The 27,330-nt window shown below is 44.0% G+C and overlaps 2 protein-coding genes across 2 annotated transcripts; both read right to left on the bottom strand.

Moving 5' to 3' along the window:
- Window positions 1–679: 679 nt before the first annotated feature.
- LOC147888797 (mediator of RNA polymerase II transcription subunit 32-like) lies at window positions 680–26,627 on the bottom strand. The gene is made up of 2 exons (XM_087392867.1): window positions 26,266–26,627; window positions 680–1,509 (listed from the first exon to the last, which is right to left on the bottom strand). The coding sequence occupies exons 1-2, from the start codon at window positions 26,396–26,398 to the stop codon at window positions 1,037–1,039; spliced, it is 606 nt and encodes a 201-aa protein (XP_087248993.1). The 5' UTR covers window positions 26,399–26,627; the 3' UTR covers window positions 680–1,036.
- LOC147888798 (uncharacterized) lies at window positions 7,515–9,278 on the bottom strand. The gene has a single exon (XM_087392124.1). It carries the CDS (start codon window positions 9,276–9,278, stop codon window positions 7,515–7,517), a length of 1,764 nt encoding a protein of 587 aa, XP_087248250.1.
- Window positions 26,628–27,330: the final 703 nt, after the last annotated feature.

The raw sequence follows: 27,330 nt of genomic DNA on the forward strand, positions 1-27,330 counted from the left end.
AGGGCACACTGAGCCATGATGAAGGCTAGCACTGAAGGAGAAAGCTAATCAAAAAGTAGTCCAAAATCTCTTCATTCAAGCTACAACTGCTTGTGAAGTCTAAACGATTTCATTTTAGTCTCTCCCAAACGAGCATCTAAATCTAGCTGATAGGGCAACACACCATTTAAGATAGAAAGAATTATCGCAATACCAACAGGCCGCAGCATGGACGAAAACTTCACACGGTGAAATTTGCATGTCTGCTTATACGGCAGAAGCATATACCTAGATGAATCCAGGAACATTCCCAAACTCATTTTAAAAACACAACATAGTGCAGTTTCAATCTCATGATAGTCACTCACAAGGTTGAAAACCATAAACTCCATCACACATAGCAGGGACTAGCTACTATGACATCCCCACTGACGTCATCAGCGCCCAACAGTGGGGGTAGCTCATAGTATAAAAATATGCTCACACATACAAATCCACACACCCCCACACACTTGAGTATCCATTTATACAATATGTTTCTTATTAATGGACCACATAATGTTTGGCCATTAAATGTAGCATGTTGGAAGAATTAAGTAGGCTATCTAAGACTTCACAGCATTAGTATACAATATCAGAACATTGTAAACAAATTACCTTCTATTAAACCAGACAGACTGTATGCAATTTTTGTCCTGGAAAGGCGTCTTCTCAAACACTAACTGCATTTGATATTAGGCAGAAAGCATGGCCTTTGTGGCAGATTCCTCTCAGAGGGAAGAGGATGGGTTTATAAAAGCATTTTGAAATCAAAGTAGAAAATTGCCAGTGAACAAATAGAGATCATAGGACATAGCAATTCCATATAGCCTTCCATAAAGAAGCTCTGCATATAATTTTTCACATTTTACATGCTCTCAGCAGAGAAAGTTTGCATCATCAGCATACCTCACAGCATGTAAAAGAGAAGCTAACTCTTTTCCCTACAGAAAATCTATTTACCTTTTCTCTCTACAGTTTTTAAGACAAATGCCTATTTGCTCTTTAAGGAAAAAGCCTATTGTGCTGCATCCTCTAGAGGCCGTCCTTCAGCAGTTGCAGCAGTTGGAGTCCCTGTAGATATCAGGCTTGAACTTATTCCAGATGAAGAACCATGTTGAAGCTCAATCACAAGCCATCGCACAGCTTTGCTCATTTGTTCAAGGCGCACAGCACTCAAGGGAGGAAGTCCTGGCCTGCCATCTTGGCCAGTTCGTGCAGCAAGAGAGCCAGTTGCTTCATCAATTAAACATTCAGAGCCAATTCTCTGTCGAACAGATTCGACAAACTCTTGAGCCTGATCACAGGCCACATGGAATAGCTGCCAGTTCTGCAGAAATTTCTCAAGGGCGGCATCGAGGCGTAGGGTACGCTGCCCATCTGCAGCCTCCTTTTCCTCCAAAGCAGATGCAGCGGAGCCCAAAAGCACAGTGTATGCATTTTGTAGAGAATGTACAGTTTGCTCCATTTGTTGATCAAACCACCTGCAGTCTGCTCCATGTAATAAACATTATTACTGAAACAGCATACACGAATGGAGACTTCTCTGTAAAGTAAACAGGGATACTTCCCTGTCTGTCGTCACTTATATTGCTTACTCCTAATCGACAACTAAATTGAATGACAAACAAAACCTCAAAATTTTCCATAACATAGGCACATACCAACAATTAATATGCCATAAACTTCTATTTTTTATATTGCCCCAAAATACCTTTCTTTAAAATTGTATTAGCATGGAATTTCATGGGGATTCAGATATTTGCAGACAAGATATTCAAACCCATAAACTCATGCATAGCAGAGACTAGCTACTATGACATCCCACCAACGTCATCGAGGCCCAACGATAGTTGTAGACCCTAGTATTAGCGCTAGATTGGTAACATGATATAAAGGTGTCCTAAGACATAAAAATGTCCTGCTAAGTGGCCATGTTTGAGGAATTTTCACGACCTACATGTACTGAATTTTCATAACCAAATTTTACCAAAAAATATTCTATGGTATAATTATGTGTCCTAGGATTAAAATTTGTAAAATTTTCTCCACCCTAAATTCTAGGTGGTCAAAACAGCACACAGAAACAACAGGTTCGGGTTTTGTGAAAAGTGGGTCTTACAAGGTCAAAATGCATAGTTTTTTGGATCTATAAAATTATAATCAATGGTATATCTTATTTTAATAACATAGTCCAAAATTTAACAAATAGGCTTTAACTGCTATTTTCTCGTATTTGTGTTGTCAAACTGGCTTAAGAATGACTTGTAATCAATGATTTTATTCTCAATATAGGTATTTTTATTTGAGGTTTCTATATATGGATGAAAAGTTCTTTTTATATCAAAGATAATGTTTAGTTTTTTCAAGTCCTTAAATTGGTTGAATGTGAGGGTTTTTTAATCTTTTTTTGGGGAGTCTATCCAAATGATGTATTATCGTAAGTGTGCCTAGAGAGTCATGTAGTGTAAAGGTAAATGTGATATACTCCTCAAGAAAAGTTTTAGGTCATACAAAGTTATACATGATGATATGGATTATATAAGATATATTCCCACACTTTCATAGTAGTAAGAGCATTGGAAGAGATATATTCCCACACTTTCATAGTAAGATAAGAGCATTGGAATAGATATAGGAGTTTCATGGCACATAAGCTCCATTGTATCGGATTGCAAGCTTTTTAACCCTAATTTAATGGCCAAAAAATTAGTACTCATGAATTAATGTTATATAATATCTTGAAAAACAAAAGTTCAAGGTCTGAACTTTCGTTATGAGTATAAAACGTAGGTTTTATAGGTATATAACTTTTAAGTAGGCTATAGCCAATGATGACATATACATATTTATTCAATTTTAAAGACCATTAGATATTTTTGAGTATTGAAAGTAGCACCTAATTTTATTTTCTATACTAAAACTATGTTCAAAAAAATTGATACCACTACAAGTAGATTTTTTTATAGAGCCATATGCTTAAATTTTGTTTAGCCAACAATTCTAACGAGTCCAAACAACAACGATACAATTATTGCAAAGAAAATGGAGGCCTTGTCATAGCTTTTTATCTATAGAGGTATCTTTCCATGTTCTTGAACAAGTCAACAATGTATGTATTGAAGGGTATTTACATTGGATAGAGGTTCAAACCATTTCGGAACCCTAAAAAGGACACTTTTATGTCTTGTTGAGTTACCAAACTTGTGTTCGCACACTCTCTCCACATACATATCCACCCCACCACAAATTCTTGATTTTAACAGACAAGGTTCATGGGATACTCTCTCACTAAATGTGCCCATCCTAACTACTAGTAGCTAATCCTCGAGCTCTCGCACATTGTCACCTTCCACTAGATCTAGATACGAATTCCATTGAGTACGCAACTCCTCATCCACAAATCATCTCCACAAAAGATGTAACACATTGGCTACGGCATGGATTGGCTTATGAAACCAATCCCATCGTGTTTGTCAGATATCCTTAATCTAGACAAACCTGTGCATTACAATAAAGCGCACAAGGCACCCCAAATAGTATCAGGTGGCTGCCCTTGTATATTGGATTCTAATGACTAAAAAAAAAGGATGCTGAAATTACAGCATCCCATAATGACATACCTATCTGCTTGCAGTGTGGTGTTTGACTCCATGAACTCATATAGCAGACCAAGAGTATCTGTGAGCCACAATACATTGAAACTGGGCCACAAAGACATGGTCCCTCTTGATGACATGTCCCCTCTTATTGATGACATGCCCCGTCTTGATGTCACCCCAACCATCAGAGAGAATACTACAACCTGTAGAGAAGGGGGAAGGGGCAAATTTGGAGATGGGGAGAGAATAGCAAAAGGAAGGGAGGAGAAGAGAGGAGAAGGAGAAGGAGAAAGGAAGAGAGAGAAGGCTGAGGGAATAGAGAGAGGGAGAGAGAGAGAGTGTGAGCGTAGGCAGCAGGTAGCAGGAGGGAGAGTAGATAGGATTAGATGTCACATCAAAAAGTCCCTTACAATCCTTTTGGGTTGACTTATATAGTCCCCACAGTTCCCACATTTCCCCTACTATTCTCCCATCTATTTCCCCCTTAAAATCCTTCTTTTTCCCACCTTCATTACAGCCATCCCTTCCCAAAGAATTTTGCCCTCAAAATTTCCAAGAGGTTGCCCTGGATGAGAAGGATACAACAGAAACTGATCAGCTCTGTAGGAGATAGGGGTAGTCCTGCACAATGCTCTCAGGTTGCCAAGAATTCTCATCTTCCGTTAAACCTTTCCATTTGATGAGGTATTCTGTGTAGACTTTGTTCATGAGTACATGATCTTTGAAGCCCTTGATTTGCTCCGGCACATAGATTATGTGGCCCTCTTCATCCATAGGAGGCAGCTCAGGAAGAACCTGGACATGCTGTCCGACATGTGGTTTCAGCAAGGATACATGGAAAACATTATGGATCTTGGAGGTACTCGGTAGTTCCAACTGATATGCTACCTGCCCAACTTTGCGGATGATTTTGTAGGGGCCATAATACCTGTGGGCAAGCTTTGTGTTGGTATTACCTTTCAGCGAGGAATATCGATTCTTATGGAGACGTAAATGCACATAATCCCCTTCTTCAAAAGATAAGTACCTCCTTTGTTCATCCGCATACTTCTTCTGCTTGGCTTGGGCATCCTGCATATTCCTCTTAGCCAACTGCAGAAGGGCATTCATACTCTCCAAATCATTCCTTGCTTGCTGATTTTTCACAGCCAAGTCTGCAACCTTGGAAGGCATTCCCACTTTGCATCCATACATAGCCTCGAATGGACTTATGCCAATAGAGAGGTGTTTGGTGCTGTTGTAGCAAAATTCAGCCAATGCTAACCATTTGTCCCAAGACTTCTGCGTGTCATGACAGTAATGCCTTAGATACTCCTCCAACCACTTGTTCACCCTCTCTGATTGTCCATCCGTCTGTGGATGATGAGCAGTACTAGGCGCAAGGGAAGTACCAACTGCAGTGAATAACTCCTGCCAAAAGTGACCCATAAATTTAGCATCCCTGTCACTGACAATCTCCTGAGGAAAACCATGTCATCCTGTCAACCACCACAAATATGCTATCCCAACCCTTATCTGTAGAAGGCAAGCCTGTAATGAAGTCCATGGCAATGTGAGTCCATTTGCCTTCAGGAATGGGTAGCGGTTGCAGAAGGCCTGCGGGTAACTGGCTGTCCACTTTATTTTGTTGGCAGGGCAAACATTCACTGACAAACTTAACCACATCTCGCCACAAACCATCCCAAATAAAGCTCTCCTTGACTTTTTCATATGTTTTTGTGTACCCGTATGCCCTGACATAGGGGATGAGTGCATTTCCTGTAGTACCATCAACCTGTACTTGGAGTCTGGCACAAGATAAATTCTGTCCCTGCACCATAACAGTCCGTTGCGGAGCTGAAATCGAACATGTCCTTGGCTGAACGGACTCTGTAACTCCACAAAAATAGGAGCTGCATCAGAATTTTGCATGTATTCCTCCTGAATCCCAAGTATCCACTCCTGATGAAGCGTGGAAATGGCAGACAGTTTGCATGACCACATCTTGGACAAGGCATCAGCAACCACATTCTCTTTCCCCTTTCTATATTCAATGTCAAAATCATAGGACTGAACTGCAGCCAGCCATCTCTTCTGCTTCATGGATAAATTAGGTTGCGTTAAGAAGTACTTGAGTGTCCTGTGATCCGTTTTGACCTTAATCTTGCTACCGTACAGGTAGTGGTGCCATTTTGCAAAAGCATGCAAGATTGCCAGCATCTCTTGATCATAAACATGATAATTCATTTCTCTGGCATTAAACTTCCTGCTCTCAAAAGCAATCACACCATGCTCTTGTTTTAGGACAGCCCCTAAACCTTTGCCACTGGCATCCGTCTCAATAATGAAAGACCGTGAGAAATCAGGGCACACCAATACAGGTGCATTGCTAAGGGCATCCTTGAGGTTATCAAAGCTGAGTTGTGCTGCTTCTGACCATTGGAAGGCATCCTTTTTCAGCAAATTAGTGAGAGGGGCAGCTCTTTTGGCGAAGTGCCTAATGAATCTCCTATAAAAAGAAGCAAGACCCAAGAAACCTCTGAGCTGCGTGGTATTTTGTGGCTGCGGCCACTCCTTAATGCATTTCACCTTAGCTGGGTCTACCCTGATTCCGTGACTGCTTACAACATGACCAAGATATTCAACCTCCTCTGCCATAAATGTGCACTTGCTGGCCTTGGCATAAAGCTGATGCATTCTCAAGATTTCTAGCACTTGTCGGACATGGTCAATGTGTTTCTGTGCATCCTTACTATAAATGAGAATGTCATCGAAAAATACCAGCACACATTTGAAAAGAAGGTGGTGTAAGATCTTGTTCATGAGTGCCTGGAAGGTGGCTGGTGCATTAGTCAAACCAAAAGGCATCACCTTGAACTCATATAATCCTCTTTCTGTACGAAAGGCAATCTTATGCTCATCATCCTCTTTCATCCTGATCTGATGGTAACCTGGCCTCAAATCAATCTTCGTGAAATACTGAGCACCCTTGAGTTCATCCAGCAGGTCATCAATCCTGGGAATAGGAAACCTGTTCTTAATGGTGGTCTTATTCAATTCTCTGTAATCAATGCACATACGAAAAGAGCCATCCTTCTTTTTCACCAGGAGTACTGGAGATGCAAATGGCGAGGTGCTATGAGCAATGAAGTTTTTTTGAAGCAAATCTTGCACTTGTGTTGCCACTTCTTCCCGTTCAACCTTAGAGAGTCGGTACGGGGCCTTGTTTATTGGTTTACTACCATGTTCCAGGACTATGGCATGATCAACATCTCTTTTTGGGGGCAACTGAGATGGCATATCAGCAAACACATCCCCAAATTCTAAGAGCAATTTCTGCATTTCACAATTATCCACATGGGGAATACCACCCTCCTGAGGTACAAAGACATTCAATGCATAAATGGCACTTTCGTTCTTGAGCTCCCTAGCTAGCTGCCTTGCTGAAATGACCTGCAATTTCTGATTCACAATGCCCTGCAATGTAACAGTTCTACCTTTGTGGCAAAACTCAAGAGATAAAGCATTCAAATCTATACTGATTTTCCCCAGGGATTTCAGCCAATCACAACCCAGGACAGCATCTATGGGTCCCATATCCAATGCCAAAAGATCACCTGCAAACTCATAATGATCAGAAAACTTGATCCTGGCATCCTGGCAACAATGTCTGCTGATCATGTGCTGTCCATTCGCTATCTCCACTTTCAGACCATGGTCTATCTCTGTAGCAACTAATCCCAATCTTTGCAATGTTCTACAATTAATGAAACTGTGAGTGGTACCACTGTCTACCAATACATGGACAGATCTGCCATTAATCATTCCCTTCAACCTGATTGTGTCAGCACTTTTGGCACCCATCAAGGCATGTAGTGAGATGGTATACAGTGTAGACTGGGCATCCCAATAAATCTATTCATCATCCACAGGAACATTACCATTAGCATCACCTCTGACAGGAAAAGGCATTGTAGGTTGATGCTCCAACACAGAGAGTGTTGGCTTACGGCCTTTCCTGCTACATGTAGGCTGAATATCAATCTCATGCATCACATGAGTGGTTTGCTCAATAGCCCCACCCGGATCAAAAGGAAAAACAGTCCCCTTTGTGGCATCTGTGTCAGGAGACTCATCTACATCATGAACTCCTGTCAATTCCTCATGAGAGACATCATGGGGGTCTGCTACATCAGCCACTTCATCATCATCAGATAATTCAATTATCATGCTGAGTTTGGCTGAGCTGACATTCTTCATTTTGCACACATCTCGGTGCTCAGGTGTCCATTTCTCTCCACACCTAAAGCATAAATTTGCCTTCTTCCTACTGTCCATTATGGCTCTGGAATGTTGTTTAACTTCTGATTTGCCAAAACCAGCGCTGGGTTTGACACCTGTCTTTGCATCCATGGGCCTGTATGGCTTTGCATATGGCATCTTACTTCCAGAAACCGTTGGATATCGTGGGAAGGAAGCAGCTGCTGGTTTCTTATCAATCCAATCAGCAGAATTTGTCTTCCTGTCAGCATCATAAGCAGTACCATAGAAGCTATGTGACACATGCTTGTACTTGCCAGCATATTTTGGCTCAAACACCTCAGCAAGCTGGGCTGCTCGCTCAATGGTTAGAGGATTGTGAGCTCTCACATCAACAGCTAGAGAGGGATCTAAGCCTTGTATAAAACGCAGCAACTTCCCTTTCTCAGAAATATCCTGTACAAACAAAGAAAGTCTCCAAAAACGCTGCAAGTACTCCTGGACCGTACCTGTTTGTGAGAGTGCATAGAATTCAGCAAGGTACTGTTCAAGGATCAGGGCCGAGACGAAGGTCGTGACCATAAGCTCCTTGAACTGTTTCCAGGTGGTAGGCTTCTGGGGTGACTCTCGCATGTAATGCCACCATGTATGTGCATAATCCTGTAAATGCATGCCAGCAAAAATGATCCTCTCCTCATCATTCTTAGGGTAGAAGCGGAAATAATCTTCAAGCTTCGTGAGCCACTCCTCCAACTCATTGGGAGTGCGAGTGTCACCCTTAAACTTATCCACAGAGATTTTATCTTTCACATCTTTGGCTGTGTTATTCCTATAGTGACTACCAGCATACTCACGCTTGAAGCTCACATACTGTGAAAAGGGCATCTCATTACGAACATCCTCAGGCAAAGCCCTATATGAACGTAAGGCATCTGAAAGCATATTATCCATGTTTGCATGCTGCCCACTTCCAGCATCATGCTGGTTAGGAGAACCACTCCCCTGATGCATAAAGTGCATCTGACTGAAAGCATTACCTCCCTGATACGCAGGCTGAGTCTGACTGAATGTATTAACAGGAGGTGTCATCGAAGCATGCAATCCCTGCTGAGTCTGCCTGCCATAAACATCTCGGTGGGTGGGTGGCATAGAAAAAGGTTGAGAAGAGGACTGGCCCCTCTCCCAACTACCCTGAAACCCAACACCCAATCCAGGCATGCTCGCCGTTGGCAAAAATGTGCCAATGGGCCGGCCCAAAATGGACGGCTCAGCCAATGAAATATGCGAGCCAAATGGAGGCCTGGAATCAATAAGAGAAGTGCTCGGCGGCACGGGCAAGGCATCACCAAAATCAACATAATCCCCATGCTGGGGTGCATGCATAGAACCAACATCATAAGTGCGACGGCCATCAGCCATAAATCCTCTGTGTGGGTCAGGAAAATCACCCTGGCTATCCGACTGATCCCCGTGCTGGGGTGCGGGCTGCTTACCCTTATCGTGCATACTGATGGCGGTAGTGATATGTTGCCCAAGGTTCTTACCCATCTGGGTGATAGCTGTATCGTGCATAGCCATAGCAGTGGTGAGCTGCTGCCCCAACTGCTCACCCATCTGCTGAAAAGCCCCCTGAAGCATCGAGGTCAATGCATCTAGAAACTGTGTGTCGGTAGGCATAGCAGAAACTGGCTGTGAAGGAGATGCACCCTCTGGGACCGGCATCTGCTCCTGTTGAGCAACATCGTCACCGTGCTGAGATGACTCATCCGACCGGGGTGCACATTTGGGTGCCATGAGTGACACGAGGAAAATGTGCCAAGTGTCGAAGGCTCGATGTAGAGGCTCGAGAGGTGTCAGTAAAGAGGCTCAAATGCAGTCGTTGAAGAGGTTTGAAGAAAGCTCGGCGAAGAGGCTGGAAACGGGGCTCAAAATGAGCCACGAAGGTGGCTTAGAAAGGCCCAGAATAGGGCTATAGGAGTACCCTAAAAGAGGGCTTTTTTTTTTTTTTTTTGGAGAGCTTAGGACAACTAAGACACCTAGGGTAGTCTCAACTAAACCAAACTGACTAAACCCAACCTTATCCAATCACTAACCTAACTAGACCTAACCAAACCTAAACTAACCTAACCAACCAAACCCAAGTAGCTAACCAACCCAACCTAAACCCCAACTAGCTGAACCTTAGCAACTGCTAAAGTCTCTAGCAACGCAGCGCCGACGAAAGGCGACGTCAATGGCACGGGCGGAGAAGGCACGAGCACGACGTGGGCGCCAAGATGGTGACGGGTTGCAGGCACAACGCCAGGATGGTGACGGGCTTTGGCGGCTGACGGGCTGAGGGCCTGAGCGACGGATGGGCAACAACGCCAGAGATGCAGGCTATGGCGGCTGACGGGCTAAGGGCTTGAGCGACGGATGGGCTGCAGATCGAGACCGTTGGGTACACCCTTATAGCGCAGCTCTTGAACAGACGGGCTGCTCACAATCGATTTGTCTGGCAGTCATGTACTGTCTTGGGAACAAGAAGCCCTTTTTTTTTAGCTCACGAAAAACGTGTATTTTGATGTTGTTTTCGGGAGACCCAGTTGTAGAGTGGCTTGGCAAATGCTATCTCCTGCCACAGCTTGATGATTCTGAAGCCCTTGGTGATGCTGGCGTCCAACAATGTAGATAAGGGGTTGAAGGGGAAGCGAAGGTGCCAGAGATCGGAGCTCTGATACCAATGTAGAGAAGGGGGAAGGGGCAGATTTGGAGATGGGGAGAGAATAGCAAAAGGAAGGGAGGAGAAGAGAGGAGAAGGGGAAGGAGAAAGGAAGAGAGAGAAGGCTGAGGGAATAGAGAGAGGGAGAGAGAGAGAGTGTGAGCGTAGGCAGCAGGTAGCAGGAGGGAGAAGTAGATAGGATTAGATGTCACATCAAAAAGTCCCTTACAATCCTTTTGGGTTGACTTATATAGTCCCCCACAGTTCCCACATTTCCCCTACTATTCTCCCATCTATTTCCCCCTTAAAATCCTTCTTTTTCCCACCTTCATTACACAACCATACTTCTCCCAAGCACCTTTTATGGGCAGCAACTCACTGTTTACGATATCCACCTCCTCACACGATTCTCTAGATATGCAAGGCCTTGCATGAAGGACCTTCCCATTCAGCCCCAATGCGTGAGACAGCCCCAATCATACGTCACTGTTGAGAGCTTTTGCAATATGAGAAGATAAATTCATCTAACAAATGTTGGGAAAATCTACCTACAGGCTACCTTCTTTAAAGGCTGGTTGCCATGCTCTCTTAAGGCCAGGAGGTCCACCTCCACTTGCATGCACCATGTGACCTTGAGTTCCATCCACCTCCACCTCATGCACAAAGACGGAGGTGTACTTTCGACATCACTTGGGAGAAAAGAGTGACATCTGTACCAAATCTCACCTAGGACAGCATACTTCTGCACAACATGAGGAGATGCATTCGTGCACACAGCCTCCATGAGAACACAAAGGTGCTTTGATACATAAAGCACTGCCACCAAACTCCATGTTGCAATAATTGCATCTCATTCTCTTCACTTCAGAAGTGCCATACAAACTCACATGAGTCCAAGCCTTAGGTAAGCCAATATAGAGCCTAAGTTGTTCTCACTAAACAGTAAGGTTTAAACAATTCACTGTTCACAGAAAACTTTAAATTGTTTGCTTTGTTAAGAGTAACGTGGTTACTGTTTACTGTTAACAGTCAACAGTTTAATGCTAACAGGAATTTCAGTAAAAGCTCCAATTACTTCAATTTCCAAATTAATTGAAAAGAGGCAATGCATGGGTGAGTCTTAAAGAGTGACATTACAATTGGTTGGAAAGGGGAAAATATCAGAGTTTGGCACCTCAGGGCTGTATTGTCAGTGTGCCCGCCCGGAGAGGAGAGGTGAGGTAGACACCTGGTTAGGCTGGCTATGCTGGCTGGTAGGGCTAAGTTGGGTGCCCAAACTGGGCCAACCAGGGCGGATTACCTGATCTGATTGGTCAGCTCAAACCTGACATAACCCGACCCAACCAGGGTTGGGTCAGCCGACCTGCTGGTCAGTCCTATGACCAGCCCTTCTGGCCGACCCACCTGATGGACAAAGAACCAACCGACGGGAAGAGCGACATCCTTTTGATGGAGAGAGATGCCACCAAAGACTCCAGGTGAATGTGAAACAACTAAGGAAGTTTGCTCAAGTTCCTCTCACAAAACAGATAGAAATTCTACTCAGCCAAGAGGCGTATGTCAAACTGCACCGTTGAGGCCTGAAGATAGCACCAACCGGTTGAGGGAGAGTATATAGTGACCTCGCATCCATGAGGCTGTTATGACAGGTGGAAGGCTAGTGACTCAGTCCTTCTAAGTGGAAGACCTGCCTACTCAGGTTTTGGAGTAGATAAGTCTAAGTCCAGCTCCAACATCAAGGTAAAGTTTCAAAATTTCAAAGACACAGATGATGAAGACCCCTACAGTCACTTGCAAAGCTTCTTGCATGACTGTCACATCAATGGTGCAACAATAGACAAAGAGTATATGGATTATTTTCCATGTACCTTAATAAAAAATGCTCAAAGATGGTTCAATTAGTTCACAATTGGGTACTGGTTCAATTAGTTCACAATTGGGTACTTCCCCGGTTGGTTCAGTCAGTTCCAAATTGGGTACTTTCTTGATTGGTATGCAATGTCCGAAGCATTCCTGCAAAGGTTCCAGCAGGACATCAATGAAAAAGATGTTTGGACAAAGTTTAGTGAGCTGAAATAGAACAAGGGAGATTCCATCCAAGAATTTGTGCTTATGATGCGAGCCCTCATCAACCAATTGAGCACGGTTCCGAACGACAAGTCTATGCAAGACTAGTTGATCACAAGTTGTACCTAGGTAGATTTGTGCAAGCCAGAGATAGTCAATCCGACTAGAACCTATGAGGAACTGCTAGACTGAGTTGTTGCTTTGGAGAAGATTGAAAGCTTGAAAAACAAGGCAAAGAAGAAAGACGTTGACAACGATACCAAGGAGATGCCAGCCAAGAAAGACAAACTCAAAACCAAGCTGAAGAAGCCTTAAAAGAATTGGGCATTCGAGGTAAGCCAGTAACAATGAGAAATGGTGTAACAAGTGATCTAGAGGTGGACATGTGAAAGAGAAATGCAAGACTAAGTATTGTAACATCTGCACCAAGTTTGGGCATGATGACTCAGATTGTTGGTTCAATGGTAAAAATCATCAAGTATCAGTAAACCAAGTGGCGACTAATGCTCGACCACCGAGCGACAAACCACTACATCTTGAGCAGAAGGACAAAGGTAAGAATGGTAAGGAAAGACTTGGCTTGGAGAACTGCTAAGTTTATTTTTTAGAATATCATATGTAGGTATGGATACCCTTTCCAGCTTGTCAGAGACTAAGGTACACATTTCCTTAATGATGTGATTGATTCTCTTAAGAAAGAATTTAAAATCATGCATGCCGAGTCCACAAACATGACACTTAAGTTCATCCTCACTAAGACAGTACAGTCGACTAAGGGTGAATGGGATACAAAACTGCATTTTTCTTTGTGGGCATATAGGACTGCTTATAAGGTGACTACCAATCGTATACCCTTTTGTATGGCCTTCAGCTTGGAAGCAGTTGTTCTGTTAGAATTTATTGTTCCGACTCTCCATACTGCCACCGAGCATCACTTAGATGAGTCTGAAGAAATCTAAGGGTGGTTGCACCAGCTAATCCATCTGGATGAGTTATGCCTCCGAGCAACCTGGTCACAGTTGGTGATACAGTGGAGTTCGGGCCTATCAAAACAAATGTCAAGTTGGGTTGGAATGGACCCTACCGACTAGTTGCAGTCTTTGACAATGGGACCATGCAACTTGAGGATTTACATGGCAATGTATTCTCCAAGTTGTACAATGGAAGCAAAGTAGAGCCATACCGAGTAGCGAGTTCTTCGGACAGATAGAACTCGCACATGGACCACTCGGTCAATAACGCCTTAGTGAGTTTCACAGAAGACAGAATGCCAATTAGCTATTTGGTCACAATAGAGGAAATGCATCATATGCCGCCACATGGTAGTGTTAACATTGAAGGCACATTAATGCAAAATCATCATGCTGCTAAAGAAGGGGAGGCTCATATAACCATTGATCTGCCGGGACATCTAATTGCACATTTTGCTCAACTACACCTACTTAGGGACTACAGTTGTTATCGTCAATTACACTCTTAGTATACTATTGCCCTTACCTCTTCGTCATCGTCTACAGCAAGTACCTCTTTGTTCTTGCTTACAACAGCCTCAAGCTTTCCATCGTCCATCCTACTCCATCTATTTCTATTGCGCCAGCTCACTTCCTTTGCTACACAGCCTTTCTGTCAGTCGTCTCCTTCGCTCAGCGCCTGCGTTGTCTTTGTAGTCATGGAGAGAGTTGAGTGCACCCATCGCTAGAAGAGAAAGAGAAGCTCTCGCATATTGCCTCCACACTTGATTGAGAACTTCTCCAACGATGTTTTCACAGGAATCTACAAGCGAATCAGTTGATGAAGTTTGCCAGCCTACCGTGGAAGGAAGTATGGGATGAAGAGCTGGTGAAGGAGATCCTGTACTCCTATGGTGAGGAAGACCACATCCTCATCATCAACGACACGCACGTCATGATTAGTTTAGAGCTGCTAAAGAAATCCTTTAGGTTGAAGCAGCATTCTAACCCTGCAAAGTTCATGCATGCCAAGAGATACAATGCCTACTTTGAGGACACCTCGTAGGGTTATTTGATCAGCAAGGCAAGCAATGAAAGCCTAAGGACAACTTGCCAATTTCTGTGTGAGTTTATTGGATTGACAAAGAGCGTCGGCTATGTCCCAAGGCAATATGTGACTCGAGTGGTCTTGGCAATGGAGGATCGGTTGCCGTAGACTGGTTTAGCATTTTTGAGAAGGCATTTGAGACCCAGCTATGGGCAGTGAGCCGAGGCCATCACAGTGCAAGCTCGGCCCACATCTTTGCATGTTGCAACACCGTTTGGTGTCACGACAGGTGCCTTGGCCAAATTCATTACCCCTACCAAAGGACACCCAAAGGAGGATGAGCCATGCAGCAAACAAGGTGGACAGGGTCAAGATCAGGATGGGCAAGGGCCAAGCAACCGAGATGAGAAACACGACACGAGCGTCGGGAGAAGGCCCAAGAGCAAAAGGCTGACTAGAGTGCCAAGTGGAAGGCAGAGGAGCCCAAGGAGCATAAAGCACAAGACAAGGAAGCCGAGCAGAATAAGGGTGAAGGGACCCAAGATAAAGTGCCGGAGGGGAACATCAATGAAAGCACCTTCGAGCAACAACAACAGAACAATTTGGGGGGGATAGCATCAAGGGAAAAAGAGGGAAGTCCGGAGGGGAACAGCCAGAAGGGCACCTCTGGGGATGTGGAGAAGGAAACTACCAAGGGAACAGACGACAGTGGAACACCTGAGCAACGGGAAGAGGAGGTTACGCCCAAGGAGTAGAGGGAAGCCAGAGAGATCAGAGCGATGCTGAGCCCTCACAAAAGACCGAGCAACAGTAGGGTGGTAGCACATTGGCCACTGTCACTCTGCCTCCAACCCCTCTCGCCTCTTCAGAACCTGCCCCATGCAGAGCCATTCTCCTTAGACCTCCTATTAACATAGTATAATCATTAGGACCGGGCTGCCACCAAGAGCCAGTGGCAAGTGCAAAGGGAGAGCATGGTGCACGCGGCACAGGCATGGACTTTTTGGCCAACCACTGGATCCCTCTCTAGGTACTCGAGCATAACTTATTCCTACAAATGCGGTACCAGGAGGAGATGTCCAGGTTCTTTGAAGAACAAACAGCAAGTTTGCACCGGGCCAAATAATGCAAGCCACTCCAGGAGCAGCTAGATGGAAGAAACGTGGTCTACAAAGAGATGCTCTAGAACTATTCGCAACTGCAGCAGGCCCACACCTAGTTAAAAATGGATTATTGCAACCTGTATTGCGCGGTGGATAGGCTCAAGGCACTCTCGACCAAGACCAAGGGTGAGGTGATGAGCCTCGTAGGGAAGAACATGCAGCTGCATCATGCCCTACAATGCTTGCAACCGAAGACTTTTGAAGCTCGGAAGCAACAAGGAACTTAGACCCAAATTGAGGTCCTGGAAAAAGAAAACACGTGCCTAAGGCAGGCCGCTACAGAGAACCAAGACCTAAACGAGGAGAATGCATGGTTGCAAGCCCAGCAGGACAAGTATAGCCAACTCTAGCAGTTAGTCCGCCTCCTCCAGGTTCCTGACAAACACCCCAAAAACCTGCCTCGCCAACATCAACAAGACCAAAACAGCTCGGATGGCCAGGCTGATGTATGGGAGTTGTCACAACTGAGCAGGTAGGTGGACAACTCAAGGTAGAAATCTAGGGAAGGTGGAGGTTCTTCACAAACTAAGGCAGCAGAGGGTATCTCGACTCAGGCCCTACTCATGCTCCATTCAGCAGGCCGAGCGGAGTATAAAGAGATGGCTACACAAACGTGCTGCAATTTAGGGGATGATGCTGCAGTACCAGTGCAAATTTCGGCAGACACAATTGAGGTGGGTGTGCAAACCGAGTAAATGATGGATGCCGAGCCCATTTTTCCTAATCAGGGTCTCCCTGTTGCAGTCCCAACTACGGAAGTTTTGTGTTGAGTTTCGGGTTGGGAGGAGATGTCGACAAACAGAGGAGATGGAATTGTTTGCTCCCCCACATTCAATGCACCAAGGTGTTCTCGACCATACAACCAATGGTCTCAGTGTATGACAAAGCAATGAAGGCATTCAACCATTTTGTCGAGGAGTGTGCTCAACATCAACACAACATTTTCAAGACCGATCACAAGTTGATTGTCGCCCGAATATGCCAACTGCCAAAGCCATCTATGCCCAAGCTTCCTATGTACTATGGTAACCTTTTGTGAGAGCTCGAAAAGGTCATAAGTAGTCATGTGACAGAGGCTAAGTCCATGCAGGATAACATACACGATCTATGTAAAGACCCCGGTACTAAGTGGCACGAGCGGGTCCGCCAGGTCTAGCGCTACATGACCAATTTTGCAACGGTATTGGACATCAACAAACGATTTGAAGATCCAGTTGCCGAAGCCTGGACAATGGAGTGGCTTACTATGCCTCCTGTGGACATCAGCAAGATATATCTATGACCACCCAAGGGGCACCATTTTGAGGCCAAACTACCACGCTTTTCTCCCTGAGCTTCTACCACAGATGATGCTAGTCCTTCTCAACAACTGGTTCATCCCCAAACTCCACTTCGTCAAAGGCATCAACATCAATGACCACACGGCTTTAACACTAGAGCCTCCGCATGCAAGCAATGGGGCTGGTCCATGCTAGTCCATGAGGGGACGAGAAAGGGTAGCCAAGGCGAAATGTTAGCCCTCAGGCTAGGCTAACATGGAGCCATGACTAAGTGTGGTTATCGAGTGCCGATCTCGGATGGAAGTGATGGAGTCTCAATCGAGCACTAGTTTTGTAGCAGTCACCATCAATCAGTAGATGCAAGTTGGCGTACCGAGTGCATGTCTATTTACAAGGTGGTTTTGTTAGGTAGCTTGATATGGTTATGACAAGCAGAGAGGAGAAGAACAGAGTAGTGTGCCAAGCTCTCTTCATCTAGCCTGAGTTTGCTAGATTAGCGAGTGTTCATTGCAAGCCGAGGCGGCTTGGTTGTATTCAAGACAGTTTGATTCAATACAAGTTAATGTTGATTGTCTTTATATGCAACTCTATTGTTGTATTGCACTGCGCATTCTTTTGAGTGTTTCTAAGTTATGCACGACTCGGTATTCTCCCGTCATCACGCGGTTCTCCTACGATAGCTAACCCTGGAGCGTATCTTCATCGAGAAGGCATCTTCATCAAACACAGCACTAGGTTGGGTCAACACCGAGCACCTCTTCTGAGTTAGTCTTGGGTGAGGGAACCGAAGCGTCAACATACAGGAACACTAGAAAGGAAACTACACTTCAACATCATTGTAACACTAGAAAGGAAACTACACTTCAACATCATTGTAATGTACGCGATGAAACAACAGATCCAAGATAAGAATAATGTATATCAAAAACTTCAGATACAAGAGAGTACATTGCAGAGATCCCTCTCCTCAAAACATCATCCGATTACGTCTCTCTTTCTCTCAACCGTAAGATCCCCCCATAACTCAATATGGTTTCGAAAGTTTGGGAGAAGCACCCGACAGGTGGTAACTGCTTGTATCTAGAAGTAACTAAAGTATGCTAATATCTACTTATATCTAGATCTAGACAAAATACTTATATGGATATATCATCACTTATCACTTCCCATGATGTGGTGCGTGATGAGAAGGTAAAGCAAGCTATTTGCCATCATGGTTATGCAGAATCAAATGGAATATTAGACAAACAAGTGGTTGACAATGCTAGAGATGCAACTTTACAGACATCCATAGAATGTGGAATATTTAATGTCACGCTACATGGCATGAGCAAGAGCAGCCAATGGAATGGGGAAGTAACTCCTAGGCATTTTGAAAATTCTCAGCTAGAGAATGCATCTCAAGGTCAGCATGACCAAGAAGCCACATCATCCAAGCAAATGCCAAGTGTGCAAAGAAGCTAGTGGATGAAGCAAACAAGAATTATCAAGGATATGAGACCTAGTAGATTGCAAATAGCTTGTGGATATTGTATGGCTCAGGCCAAAAAACTTGTCAACTTCCAAGAGGCAATAGATTCCAAGGAATAGATCGATGCCATGGAAGAAGAGTACAATGGCATTTTGAAAAATGAAGTTTGGGCATTGGTGGAACCACCCAAGGGTCATTGGTTGCAAATAGGTCTACAAGGTCAAGCATAAAGCTAACAAGCCTGCAGACAAGTATAAGCTAAGATTGATTGCAAAAGGATATACTCAACAAGAGGGATTTCATTATGAGATCCACCTTATTCTTTCTCTTGTTTGAGGATGGGGTTACACTTGCATCAGATGGATGTCAAATCTGCATTCCTTAGTGAAGAACTACAAGAAGTAGCGTATATGCTCAGCCATAAGGATTTGTGCAAAAGATGACTTGAGCACTTAGAGTGGAAGTTAAAGAAGGCACTTTACGGTCTCAAGCAAGCCCCATGGGCTTAGTACAATAAGATTGGCACCTAATTCAAGCAACAAGGCTTCAAGAGAAGTGAACTTGATCATGGTGTGTATGTAAAGAGAAATGCAAATGCTCCTAAATCATTGCACTCTATGTGGATGACCTCATCATAGCAAGCAACAACAACAAGCTAATGAATGAGGTCAAGGTCAATCTTCACAAATAGTTTAAAATGAATGATTTGGGATTCTGCATTCCATTTTGGGTGTGGAGATAGAACAAACAGAGGAAGGCATATTTCAAAGCCAAAAAAAGTACATTGACTCCATGTTGGATAATTTTGGAATGTTGGGTGCCATACTTCTAAGTAAACCTAGTCAGATCAGGCAAAACTTGCATATTGTAGAATTTTCAAGTCCTATACTATATCCACAAGCGGTTGGTAAGCTCGTTGCTCATCTACTTGATGACATCAACATGGCTAATATTTGCTATGCAATAGGGCTTTGGAGCCAGATCATGGCAAAGCCATATGTCCACCATTGGAATGGAGCAAAGCGGATTTCTACATACTTTAGTGGGATAACCAGTCATACGCGGCACATGTGAAAGAGAGCCCATATGTAGAACCACAAGTTTAGGGGTTCTTTAATGCAAATTGGGGAGAAGGCCTCAAATGCAAGTCTATTTTATGATCCACATTCATGTTGAATGGTCATTGTGTGCCTTGGTCTAGCATTGTTTACAAGAAAGGATGAGCACATATCTCTTGCACAGTGTGCATGGGAAGCAATATGGCTTCGGAGGCTCTTAGAGGATCTTGATGCAGTCCAAGATGGTGATACCATGATCCTTGTGATCAGAGAGCGCCATTCTTTGCTAAAATCCAAAAGGTCATAAGAGATCAAAGAACATTGGAATTCTCAACCATTTTAGATGACATCAAGTGAAGAAAGGAGCTATTTAGCTTGTTCACTATTTCTCTGAGGACAAAGTCATAGATTTGTTCACAAAAGCCTTGCCTTGTGAGAAGTTTGAAAGCTTCAAATCCAGTCTATCTCTTTGTGACATAGAGACCATCCAATGACGAGGGCATGTTGAAGTATGGGTCATTGGGCTAGTCATCATCCATATACGTATGGTAGGATATATGTTCATATATTGTATACATGGGTAGATCGATAGGAGTATAGAGGACTCTAGAAGGGATATAGTCCTTTTGGACTTAGCTTAACCCACATTACCGTTCAATACATATTGTATCATGTTCATCTTTTTTATATGGAGAGTGTACATTTTGTATAGCCAAAGGTTGGTGTCTTCTCTCATCCTCATCATTTGTGTAGCCATTGGGCTAGTCATCATCCATATACGTATGGTGGGATATATGCTCATATAATGTATGTGCACAACTCTCACATGGTATCATTCACCATCATTGATGAGGGACCTGAGGGAGCACATTGAGATGATGCAGATCTAAGACATTGCTACAAAGATTCAAGGCGATTTCAGGCAGCAGGAGCAGCCTGCCAAAGGCGAATTGAGGCGGCACTTCCTAGCAGCCTCCCCAAGGCATTTTGAGGGCAATTCGACGTGTTGAGCAGGGCTGGTTCAAGGCAGATGTCCTAGGAGGTTCTGAGCAATCTGCCCACCGCATCTTGAGGCAGCAGTTCAGGGCTGACTGCCCACGGCAACTTGAGGCTGAGATCCAAAGAGATCCGGAGCAGCTGCCCAAGCCGACTTGAGGCAGCAGGTTGGAACACCCTCAAGGCGATCTGACGTGACTACACTAGCCCATGGAGTGGACAACACACAGGTCGGCTACTAGTCCGCAGGCAGACAAAAGAGGTGGCTGTTTGCAGAAGCCTGTTGGAGTCATGGACAGTGAAGGAGGTTCGTGTTGGAGACGTCAGCAAGGCAATTTTACACTCATCCATCTCACCTTCTCCTTCTCCGCTCTCAAGGTTTTCTTTTACATCTTCAGTAGAGGTGTATAGAGTCTGGAATAGTTCCATGGGACCCCCCTGTATGGGTAAGGAGGATAAGCTCGACAGAGAGGTGAGCCAAGGTTGCATTGGGCTGTGAGCTGCTTTGGAGATGCCTAGTTGGCAGGTGGTTCACTGTGTATGCTTGCGGTTCAAGTTCATGCTTCTAAGGATTGTGGGCAGACTAACAATGCTCTCACCCATTGCTTGGGTACTTCAATGAATCAGTAGACAATTGTGGCAGACTAGGGAGTTGTGTGACCCCATATGGGCTGCTAGCAACAGCTCCCAAGTTCTATGCAGATGTTTGCACTGAAGGAAGTCTATTGTCATTGGGATGTGAGAGCCCAGCAGGGCTAATGTTTAAGATACTGATGCCTACTGGGAGTGGAAAGAGCACTGAATGCAAGTGAGACTAAATTCATTGTGTAATCCATTTGCTGGGCTCTCCAATTAATTAAAGAAATACTGAAAGGGGCGCCAAGGGTTTGGGGCCAATCTATGTCCTTGTTATTGAACAGGAGCACTCTAGCTCCCCCAATCTGTGTTCGAGTTACTTGTTGAATATTCTAGTGTGAAGGCTTTGGCTGGTTAGTTGTCTTTACCGCCCTCTTGTTGGCCTTGAGGCCCGTTTCATGGCTCCGTTGCCAAGACATCACCATCTTTCTTGAGGAGGTGAGCTTGTGATGGTCTCTGGTGAAGTATTGCCTACTGTAATTGGATTACAGCAAGGACAAAACCCAGCAAATGTCTCTGGCAGATAATGATTGGGATATGGAGGGGAAGTCCTCCCAAGATGAGCAAGAAGAGGAATCTATGCATGAGGGAGCCTCCCAGGATGACCAAAATGTTGAGGCACAGCAAGCTGTAAACTCTTTTGATGTGATTGCCTCTCAGTCAAAAGGGCCCAAAGAGGCTGAGGATGCTGAGGATGCTAATGCTATTTTTAAGGCACGGTTAATGAGCGTTGTGCGGAGACTCACGCATGACCCACAATTCTTTAAGTTTATGCAGGCTCCCTTGAGGTCTAAGGAGAGAAAGAAGCATTCTTGCAAGAGAGCCTAGTGGGATCCAAAAGCAATCACTTGGAGTGATGCCATTGGATGGACAGCCTCCAGTAATGCCAAATGTATAGGGTAGTCCAATGGGTATGGATATGCATGGCCAAGGGACTGATTTTCAGAATTTAAATCAAGGGCAGCAAGCTTTTACCCAACCCTTTTTGCACCCAGGTTATTTTGGTGGGGGTTCAATATTTCAAGCAATGGCTGGTCAAGCTAATGATAGTCGAGGAATGCTTGGAAATTACCCTGTTGGTTTTCAGCTTGGGATGCAAGGGATGCAAGGCTATGTATGTGGGGATATGCAGCCCACAATGCCTAACATAATGTATGGCAATATTGGCATGCAGCCGGGAATGCAAAGTGTAAGGTTAGGGACCTTTAGAGCTCCTACGGGTATGTTTGGTATGCCGGGGGCTGGTTTGGCAAACCCTTTAAGGAGTGGCAATGCACGACAGGCGAGAGGAAAGGCAATGTAACCTCCATTTTTGCAGCCACCTGTGTATGACACCCAAAGCAAAGGTAAAAGATTACAAGGGGGGTGGGGCAGCAGTCAAGTTTAAGACCTTTAATGGAGCTCAAGACAAGTTGAAGGCTTTAACTTTTGTGCACTAGTTTGATGCAGCCTTTTCAGGGGGAAACTTCATTGAGTCCTCAAAAATGCATAAGGCAACCACCTTCCTGAAAGGGAATGCAGGGCAAACTTGCTGCTTCAAAATAGAGCACCCACTAGTTGGGTTCAGTTCAAACAAGTGTTTTCAGCTACTTGGTTGACACACTACCTTCGAGGTGAATGTTATGACAGCATGGCACAAATTGGATGCAGCCAACTGTCATAACTTGGAAGAGTACAATAAAAAGTTTTGGGAAGCCCTCTTGGTGGTTAGTTATTATCGACATGTGTCTTTGTCAGAAAAGAAAGAAAGAAAGAAAGAAAGTTTATTAAAGTCTTCGGAAGACCGATGGGTCTATGAGACTGTGAAAAACTTGATCTATGAGTTGTGGTAGTGGAGCTACTAAACGAGCATCCACACCAATGCAGAATGCAAAAAAATGCAAAATCATAATCATATCTCGACTATAAATATCAATCTCAACATCATCGTCAACATCATCATAACCATCATCATCATCATCAGCAACAGCAACAGGACATCAGGATGGATGAGGCTATGGAAGTGGAGGCATGAAGTCAGCAATAGAGTTGTCGCCCCCTCAAGGGTGCAGTCCTAGTACGTCTCCTGGTCGTAGCTTTGCATCTAACCAGGGCCACTGTGACCCCCGTCGGTCGGGCTCCGACCCTAAACAAGGAGGGGATGTCCCCAAGTATGATATGTGAGTCTGAGCTGTTGGGTCACAGGCTCCGAGTCACGGTCATGTTGAGGTCTCGCCTCGTGGGGGCCTATGTGATCTGGCTAAAAGAACTCCGTGATAGAGCTTTGAGAGGTATTAGTCAAGGAAGAAGTATGCTCCTGTCTCCGTGCTCAGAGTATCCTATCGCGGTGTTTGAGCATCTCATGAATGAAACCAGCCAAGCATCGCTCGTCTGGGAAAGAGAGGAAACGGGCCAAAACCCCATAACTATCTCTGAAGAGGCAGTAGAAACGCCCTCGGATCTCATAGTAAATAGGACACCTGAAGATGAAATGCTCCTCTGTCTCAACCTCCTGCATGTCACACAGTGTGCATATGCACCTCTCCCTGGGTAACCGCTCTGCTCTGCCGCTCTCAATACAAAGTTTGTGTGAAGAGATCCGGAACTGCCCAAGGGAGATCCTCAACGACCCCACTCTGTATCTGACAAGTCTAGCCCCCAGCATGGACTGCCATACATCCTTGTTGGGCGGACTAAGGAGTCAAAAAGCAACCCTTTGGTCCATGGATCCTGAAAGTGAGCGAAAGCACTGTCTCTCTAGTCTAACCAATGAAGCATATCCTCTGCTTAGGCACACCTGCATCGCGGGTCTCATGGTGAAGATGGGTCCAAAAAAGACGACCCAGATATGTGTATGATGAAACTACCTCAACAAGGGACCCATCAAATGCAAAATGCTCATCACGCATGACGGCTCGAGATGTATTGAAGATCATAACCTTGGTTTTACCCAAGTTGACCTTGGTATTGAAGATCATAACCTTGAGCAGATTGAAAAATATTGTTGTGGGCTGCCCAAGCAAATTAGAGACTATTGCACGGTAACCAACATGTCTTAGTTGATTGAGAATGCTATCACAGCTGATGTATTGCTGCTTGGAAAAACCAATGGGTATAAACGCAGTAAGTCTAAGAGCTTCAAAAGCTAAGGAATGCTTCCAAGGCTCCACTTAACAAAGGGAAGAAGCGTGATAGGCCAGGCTCCAATTGGTTGTCACATGATGGAGGCCAATAAATGCTTTCATTGCAAGGAAGAGGGGCATGTGGCATGGGATTGCCCAAAACGCAAGCTTAAAGGAAAATGGATGATAGGGATGAGCAAAAAGGCAAGAAGCCTAAACCATCTGCAAGGTTAATGCCTGAAGTTATTAGCGAGAGCAGCCCAATGGTGATGCTACGAAGCTTTGCAAGGCATGGGGCAAAGTGAGAGATCAGATGGCATTAATCTTCTTTGACCCAGGGGCTTGTGCAAACTTTATTTCTTTGGAGTTGGTAGGCAAACTTGGAATCCGTGCAGAGGAGATCTATGAGCGAGGCAGGCTTGGCTTGTCTTGGTTTAGCACTCCGGTCACTCCTGTCATTGGGAAACTCCGCTTGAAAATAGAGAGCTTTGTGGACAGCAAGGAATTTTATATTATGGCTCTTGAGGGCTGTGACGTTTTGTTGGGTATGCCTTGGTGTCATAGAGTACATGCATTACAGAAAAAAATACTAGCTATTGGTAGTAATGATATATGCACATTATTTTGATTTAAAAGATAATGCTAGTATAATATAAAGTATGTCTATTATGCACACATTGTGTGTGTTGTGTGTAGATTAGATTAGAAGCCCTCAAGAAGGTCCATGAATGTATGTTTATGTCACATGCACCCTGCACTTGGGTGCAAGGAGACAATTGGCTTCATCGACAAAGTGCAGATAGTTCCTATCTTCTACTAATTTTCTGCTTCGATGCTTTCTCAGGCCAAGTGGCACCTACATCAGAATATTTTCACCTTTAATGATGCACTTGCTCAGCTACGGATGGAAGTGGATGATGGTAACAGCATGTTTACCACGTGCGAAGACATCAAGTCATTCCCAGATCTTTCCTTGTCAAAGAAAAAGTGCTTTGATCACAACTCAACTCATCCTATTTTTGGAGCTTCAAGCATGGATAATTTTTCCTTCTGGGATTTTGTTAAATACTCCACAGTTAGATTATGTTTAAAAATTCTCATATGAGAAAATTTTTGGCTACTCTGAAATGATATTGTACAAATCTGATATTATAATATAATTACACAATTTTCTGCTCAAAAAAAAAAAACTAGTGAGAATAGTGTATTCACTTAAAAAGCACATTTTGAAATACTTTAGCATCTAAAATTAAAACTAATAATAATCCTATCAAGATACAAAGCACAAAAGTTATAGATTTATAAATACCTTGTAATAACCAATGTTACTTTGATTTTTTCTCAGCTCTTCACACGACCATGCTCGCCACCTAGAATACAAAAGAACAGATAACCCACTAGCATTACTACTTATAGTCCCCTCTCCATCTAAAATAGCACTATAATCCAATTATCCATGATCCTCTATTTGACAAGTCCATGCATCCTGAATTTCCAATTAACAGTACCTAAGCTTTAACACGTGTGCCTCCTTTGATTAGTTGTGTTGCTACTAACCACATCAGGATAGATTTAACAACATCCATACTAGTTGGTTGGGAGGACCATCTCATATGGATGGATGAAATAGACGCTCTCATATGGATGGATGGATGAACCTACAAGTCAGTCTAAGAGGCCAAGATCGGTAACGAAAACCCAAAAACTAGAAGCACTATTGAAAAGAATCTCCATGGAGAAATGACCGATCACAAAAAACCTCCGACAAACCTATCACAAAAATTCTGAGAACTACAACCCAAAACACACACAAAACTTGAACATCATTTCAAGATCCACGGTAAAGCATCAAGAGAAGAAAGAGCAAACTTGGACACTTGGAACGGAAGGCACAACATATGTGAAGAAGAAGAAGAAACGATGCAACCAGCACACATGAAAAACGCACTGCGCTGGATCTGCTCCGTGCCTTAGTAGTGGCAAAGATTGAGGCTCGAAGTCTGGAGTTCTTGGTCTTTGGTGTGAAGCTCTGGACCTTTGGGGTAGTCTTTTCCTTCTTTCCTTGCATGTCGTAGTTGTGTTGTTTGGTTTATATGGTTTCTTAGTTTCTTCTCTCGGTTCCTGTGCGACTTTTCGATCAGCTGAGAGGCCAAAAAACTACCGATGGACTGAAGGAACCTGAGCTTTCTGAAGCTGCTGCTATCAAATAATTACTCCATTGTGTCTCTCCACCATCTTAGATTGAAGTTGCGGACAGCTCTAATCGCAATCGTGTCATCATGAGTTCACCCAAATGATGAGTTCTTTTTGATAGGATCCGTTCAAAGATAAAATATTTTATTTTTGAATTTTTTATGCTTGCCCGCGTGGAAATATTTGATTGGGTTTTACATGCATCAGGTAATAGAGGTTTTATTGAAGGATTAAGGTCTTCATAGAGAAGATTTCAGAGGTGGCGTTTCTTTATGGCGCTCGTTGTCTACTTTACATTGTTTTCCTCTACGTTTGGCGTCAAGGGGGGTGATTAGTGCTAAGATCATCTCCGTCTTGTATGTTGTACAACAAGTCGAGTTCTTCCATGCTCTCTGTCAACAATGGAGGCTTGTTAGGCCCTACTTTCGATTGTGGATGGAATGGAAAGACATCAGCAATTGAAGAAGAGTTGGACATCGCATGGAACGCTATTCTTTTTGATGTTTTTACGAGTTTAATGGTGCTCTATTCGATGTTATGTTGTCACTTACGTTTGTGGTGAATGGAGGAGACTTGAATGGCGTGCCTATAAGCCACTTGGACCTTATTGACGTCCCTTTTGTGCTTTCCTAGTTGCAGGGAAAGCCTCTTGAATGATAGATATCATTCACCTTGTTAACAAATGGTAAAGTGATAGAGGCTTATGAAGAAGGAACCCTTACCCATGTTGGCATAGGTTGAAGGCTTATTCAAAAAGTTTGGGTGGTTATAGAAGGCTTGCTTTTACATTCATTAAGTATTGTTGGA

The sequence above is a fragment of the Dipteris shenzhenensis genome, chromosome 21 (genome assembly GCF_047967505.1).
Source record: "Dipteris shenzhenensis isolate YYH24624 ecotype China chromosome 21, Dip_SZ_1.0, whole genome shotgun sequence".
NCBI classification, from domain to species: Eukaryota; Viridiplantae; Streptophyta; class Polypodiopsida; order Gleicheniales; family Dipteridaceae; genus Dipteris; species Dipteris shenzhenensis.

Excerpts from the sequence above, each read along its gene's own strand:
- LOC147888798 (XM_087392124.1), bottom strand. The coding sequence starts at position 9,278 with ATGGCTGATGGCCGTCGCACTTATGATGTTGGTTCTATGCATGCACCC.
- LOC147888797 (XM_087392867.1), bottom strand. The coding sequence starts at position 26,398 with ATGCAAGGAAAGAAGGAAAAGACTACCCCAAAGGTCCAGAGCTTCACA. Across the intron at positions 1,510-26,265 it reads CAGCGCAGTGCGTTTTTCAT|ACTGCAGGTGGTTTGATCAA; the intron begins GTGTGCTGGTTG and ends TACATGGAGCAG.